The sequence below is a fragment of the Anopheles aquasalis genome, chromosome 3 (assembly GCF_943734665.1).
Source record: "Anopheles aquasalis chromosome 3, idAnoAquaMG_Q_19, whole genome shotgun sequence".
In the NCBI taxonomy this organism is placed as follows: Eukaryota; Metazoa; Arthropoda; class Insecta; order Diptera; family Culicidae; genus Anopheles; species Anopheles aquasalis.
The window spans coordinates 64,998,549-65,003,548 of record NC_064878.1 but is presented as its reverse complement, the minus strand read 5'-3'; the positions used below and the strand labels follow the sequence as shown (position 1 = coordinate 65,003,548).

The window sequence follows — 5,000 nt, the reverse complement described above, 5'->3', positions numbered from 1 at the left end:
GTTACCCTGTGCCAAGGTGACAAGATAAGCCACCACCAACAAACGCCGGGGAGCAGTTTTGAATTCGTGCGGGCGGGCCCGGACACGAACTTGACAAAGGTCCAGCCCGGATCAATTGGAGTTAATTTTGAATTACATCGCCGCAGTTATAGGCCACAATGGCTTCCGGGAAACAAGCCAAAGTGCCCAAGAATCTGGCACAGTTATCGATCGAAGAAAAAACACAATTCCTCAACTCGTTCGACATGGTGCAGACGGATTGTGATGGTAAAAAGGGGCACACGCTCGTCTTCGCTTCCTAATTTAATTCATTCTTCTCTCATCTCTCCTCCAGGTGTGCTTTGGAATGCGAAGGACGTTTTTCCCGGTGGCGAACGTACCATCCGAGAGCTCCGGAACGTGGGCAAACGGATGCTCTACGTTTCTAACAACAGTGTCCGAACGATGGAGGATTACCGGAACAAGCTCGGTCGGCTAACGGATTACACGCTGGATGAGGACGATATTGTTCATCCGGCACGGACTATCATCGAGTACCTGCGATGGAGGGAGTTTGATGCGCTCTGTTACGTTATCGGAAGTACAAACTTTAAAAACTGTCTCAGGGAAGCCGGCATTCAAATCATCGACGGTGTAAGTGACCGGAATGTCGCTGATGCGATGGTGGTCTAATATGTTTTCATATCTTGTGCCGCTTTCCCCTCCGGCAGCCGAATGACCCTATAGAGGGATTACACGATGCGATTGCCCAGATCAACGATCAGCAACCGGTGAAAGCGGTCATAGTAGACTTTGACCACAACTGCAACAACCTCCAGCTACAGCGTGCTCAGCTGTATCTCCAGCGCTGCAACGATTGCTGGTTCATTGCTGGAGCCATGGATAAAGTGCTTCCGGTCGGGCCACGGATGCGTCTCATCGGTTCCGGGTTCTACGTGGAAATGTTACAACAATTGGCCGACTGCAAGCCGATCGTTCTCGGTAAACCGGGACGTGAAATGAGCAAAGCCATAAAGCGCCTCTACTCGATCGAGAACCCTCACCGGGTACTGTTTGTTGGAGATCAGCCGAGGAGCGATGTTAAGTTTGGAAGCATTTCCGGTTTCCAGACGCTTCTCGTTGGCACCGGTGGTGTGCGACCGGAACATCTGCTGACGGTGGGAGAGGATCGGGATGAGGAAACCGTTCCGGATTATTACATTCCTACGTTTGCGGACCTGGCACAGATCGTGCTAGATGTGCAAACGCACCTGACCAAAGCCGTTTTATAGTTTCATTAGTTAATAAGGTATATCACTTAGAAATGTTCCAAAGGATCTGCTTATAAAGCTACTCAGGCCAGATTTCAATCGAACAAGTTGAATTAACTCCTTTTCATAATGTTTTCTGGATCAGGACGATATTCTTTAAAAAAGTTTCATGTTTAACAGAAACGATTCCTAATCTACTACACAATAAAAATGATTTTAATAAAAAATAGTTAACTAAAAATAATAGTCGAAAAACGTGACATTTTCATACCGCAGTTATGCTACAAATAATAGCGTTTCAGGTGTTCCACAATGCACCGCGTTTGGAACCACTGAGGTAGCCGTCTTTTTTCCTCTCGTTGGGGGGTTTTCGAGAAATTGTGTCATCGCGCGGTTGGGGCTTTCGCGGGTTACGGGACATAGTTGCTGATTATTAGTGTTTCTTCCTTATCTGCTGTGATTATTCGTTATTCCCACACTCCCCGAATACCCGCCGTAGCTAACGACGACGAGGACGACGAGGAAAACGGCTCCTGGATCGCATCTTTTGCTGAAAGGAATCGGTTAAACTCCGCGTAAGTTTTTCAGTAAAATCTCTAGTCAACGGTCGTCTCTTTCTCGCAGCCGGGTTCAGAGCGAGACAGTCGAACTGGGCTTTTGTTGATGTTTTCACAACTGGCGTAGTGGAATCGCCGTTTCCCACTTTTTTTTATGCCCGCGATCCTCCGACCGCACCGCTGTACCGTTGCGCTGCGACATAATACGACATTGGACTGAAATTTGCCACATTTGCAGAGTTCGAAGCCGCACTTTCGCTGCTCCAGAAGGTAACTCCAGGAACGTAAATATTTTGGTGTGGCCACGGAAGGTCAACCAAGCGGGTTGAGGGGGTGGCAAACGGGTCCAAGGGCCATTCACCAGCCAGCCAGTTAGTCTAGTGGTCCGCATTAGTCAGCTGGCCATCATCACCTTCTTCTTGTGCGCTAGCCGCAGGTCCGGCCCTCCCGAGAGTTCACCGCTGCTCAAGTGGCTGCGGCTGTGTAAATCCGGTTTTCTCTCGCGTTTATGATGCTGGTGATACACACCGCCGTGTGAAGCAGGGAATAATCTACCAAGCGGAGGACGGCTTAAGTGCGAAAAACGGGTCTTCGAGATCTGGCTAGCAGTTTCGGTTGCGGTGGCCGCCGATACCAATACTAGAGGATCGTGCGCAGTCGGATTGATAACAACAAATGTGAGAAGACCACGTATGTGTTTACACACCCGTAGCAGGCGCGGGGGCGGTCGACGAGTGGTGGCAGAAGGGTGGCTTTTGCACAATACGAAACGAGTGAGCCAGCCACGGCTCATTGTGGTGTGTTGTGGTGCTTCTGCTGCCGTTGCTATCATCGGAACGAAGTTGTTCTACCGAACGATATCTGCTCTGGACGTCCGTTTCGCTTTTAACATTGTTACTTTGTTCTCCTTTTCCCCCAGCTGTGACGATTCCGTGAACCCTAGTGCAGTGAGCGAGAGGAGATCGTGCTTTTAATCATCTAGTAGCCAGCTTCACCCAACGGAGTACTAGAACGATGGCCGACGAGTTTGATGCTTGCGAATGCTTCTGGAACCATGAGATCGCTATGCGAAGGTTGCTCTCATTGGTATGTGCTGCTACTGCTGCTCCTGGTGTCGGGTTTAGATCCGAACAGCTAGACTAACAAACCTTACCGTTTCTGTTTACATTTTCTAGCTGCGGCAAGGACAATCATACTGCAACGATAACGAATGTACCGATCGTAAGTATCTCTGCACCTCACCTGGATCAATATCGGGTAGTACTGGTGGTGGGGCGAGCGCAACACGCGGCTGATACCATTTCATATGCTCCCCTCTCCCAGTGCCGACTCTCCCGAATGCCAACGCTGGAACGAACTTTTTCCTGATCATCATGGCCTTGATTTTCGTGGCGGTCATGTACGTGATGCGGCCTCCGTCGCTACGGCGACGAAATGACATCAGCAAAGCACTACCGCCACCATCCAACGATGTAAGATTGGGTTTTTTTTTGGTTTTATTCTTGGGCGGTAGATTCTAGCTGGACACTGTTCGGTTTGCTAATGGGTTTTTCGCTTTTATCGATTCTTTATCACGAACCTCACGCATCAGGGACCCAACAATGATGGTGCACCACCATCTGTTTCCTGAAAAAATCAACAATGGTTCTTGAAAAGCAGCAAAGAGCACAAACGGAGTTGGCGGCGACCGTTGGTCGCACGAATGGTGCCCAAAACCGTGGTCCCTGCAGGGCTGTGTGATTCTCTTTCTTGCTCATGGCTCCTTCTGTTAACCATCCTGTAATGTAATCGTCGAACGGACCGCTCCGCGAAGATGTACCCCCGGATCCTAGCGGTGTGAAAGATATGGAAAAAGTTTTCTTTTCAGTGCAATTATCTCTTCCTGCACACCTTTCCCTTTATGTTTGTGTGTCATCTGTTGCGCATCAATCTCATTGGTCGCTAGGGACAGCCACGGTTAACGTGTTGTTTTCTTTAAGTTTTATTGTTCTTCCAACCTAATGCAACTCCACTCCAGTAATAATGTCGCGTAGGATTGTCGTGATAGTTTGTTCGGACAGTTTCTCTCCTATATACATAATGACCCGGTTAGCTCGGTGCTCCTGTGTTTTGTGCCCTTTCCACGCAATAAATCATTTGAAGATAATTACTATCCATCACATTCTGTACCCTTGCTGTCCTGACTAGCACAACATGCATTCAGTGCAAACAAACAACAGCATGCACAATTTCGTGATAACAGCTATTTTAAAGCGTTTTTTTTTCGTTTGTTAAATTATGTTGGTTTGATTTTACAGATTGTTTATAGCTTCTTTTGTGAACGAAGAATAGTTAAAGTGTGTGCATAGAAGGTGAACGAAAACAGAGTATTTAACCCCTTTCCCCAACATTTATGGTATTCACTGACAACTTATTTCTTTCCACACCTGAAATGCATAATGCTGTAAAAGACATTGAAATAGCAAATTGTTTCCTTTTGAAACGGTTAGGGATGAGCCTTATCTTCATCCCAGGAAAAGGTGAATAAAAGATGAATCGAAGTACAAAAGCTAACGCTTGTCGACTAGAATATCTTTCCGAACAACGTAAATACGCATGTGAAACAAATAAAATTCCATTGCAAAAATATTTTATTTGGTATGAACATCTGAGTTCGGGTTTGCCGAAGGTCTCATCACAAATGTCCATACCTTCCATCAATTACAATCACACAATACATTATTCCATTATTCCCGATATCGGTTTTCTGTGTAAAAGATCCCAATCTGCCCTGCAGCTAGGTTACTGATGATCAAAAGCAACTCCTCATGGTTTAAAATTGGAAGAAAGATTAACGGCGAATATAAAATGGCTATAATCTACGGTTAGTCTCGGAATCATTAGTTTTCGTTTTAGAGTGATCGATTTCCAGTTACGAGTGTCGTTTCAAGGGGCAAGGGAAAAAGTGCGCGCATACCTTTCCCTCGCCTTTATCAGACGATACAACGTTTTGAGAATCTTTTCACCTCTTTCCAACATTCTGATACCTAAACCTGATCATAAAATGCAGCATCGCATTGAGGCGGCTAGCGATGCGACAGTAAAATCTAGCAGAATGTTTTAAAATTGTGTTTCAATCTTTTCGCTCTCGTGACATTGTTAACTGGTATGCATGCATGAATTAGTCTTGTTATATCTCTAAGCATGTACTGGA

General features: G+C 46.4%; 3 protein-coding genes across 7 annotated transcripts in view; 2 read left to right on the top strand and 1 right to left on the bottom strand.

Annotated features, from left to right (window-relative positions):
- LOC126573992 (uncharacterized) overlaps window positions 1-1,442 on the top strand; it is a 1,473-nt gene extending 31 nt beyond the window's left edge. Inside the window, exons 1-3 of the mRNA XM_050233866.1 lie at window positions 1-267; window positions 335-633; window positions 711-1,442. The exon at window positions 1-267 is cut by the window's left edge and continues 31 nt beyond it. Coding sequence (XP_050089823.1) covers window positions 159-267; window positions 335-633; window positions 711-1,271 — 969 coding nt within the window. The 5' untranslated portion in view covers window positions 1-158 and the 3' untranslated portion in view covers window positions 1,272-1,442. The remainder of the gene's footprint in view (window positions 268-334; window positions 634-710) is intronic.
- A 178-nt stretch (window positions 1,443-1,620) lies between these two features.
- LOC126578070 (small integral membrane protein 14) lies at window positions 1,621-3,966 on the top strand. 5 transcript variants are annotated; one of them, XM_050240269.1, is made up of 6 exons: window positions 1,621-1,825; window positions 2,046-2,077; window positions 2,727-2,893; window positions 2,983-3,028; window positions 3,131-3,279; window positions 3,399-3,966. In XM_050240269.1, exons 3-6 carry the CDS (start codon window positions 2,822-2,824, stop codon window positions 3,435-3,437), a joined length of 306 nt encoding a protein of 101 aa, XP_050096226.1. In that variant the 5' UTR covers window positions 1,621-1,825; window positions 2,046-2,077; window positions 2,727-2,821; the 3' UTR covers window positions 3,438-3,966. The 5 variants fall into 5 exon arrangements, with proteins under 5 accessions (XP_050096226.1, XP_050096224.1, XP_050096227.1 ...); XM_050240267.1 differs by lacking the exon at window positions 2,046-2,077; XM_050240270.1 differs by lacking the exons at window positions 1,621-1,825; window positions 2,046-2,077 and adding an exon at window positions 2,187-2,497.
- Window positions 3,967-4,419: 453 nt separating this feature from the next.
- Window positions 4,420-5,000, bottom strand: part of LOC126578069 (maternal protein exuperantia-like) — a 2,767-nt gene continuing 2,186 nt past the window's right edge. The window contains exon 5 of the mRNA XM_050240266.1: window positions 4,420-5,000. This exon is cut by the window's right edge and continues 334 nt beyond it. Coding sequence (XP_050096223.1) covers window positions 4,985-5,000 — 16 coding nt within the window. The 3' untranslated portion in view covers window positions 4,420-4,984.

What these genes read in the sequence shown, in the direction of transcription:
- LOC126578070 (XM_050240267.1), top strand. Translation starts at nt 2,822, where the DNA reads ATGGCCGACGAGTTTGATGCTTGCGAATGCTTCTGGAACCATGAGATC. An exon ending in TGCGAAGGTTGCTCTCATTG is followed by an intron (nt 2,894 to 2,982) that starts GTATGTGCTGCT and finishes TACATTTTCTAG; the next exon opens with CTGCGGCAAGGACAATCATA. An exon ending in TACCGCCACCATCCAACGAT is followed by an intron (nt 3,280 to 3,398) that starts GTAAGATTGGGT and finishes CTCACGCATCAG; the next exon opens with GGACCCAACAATGATGGTGC.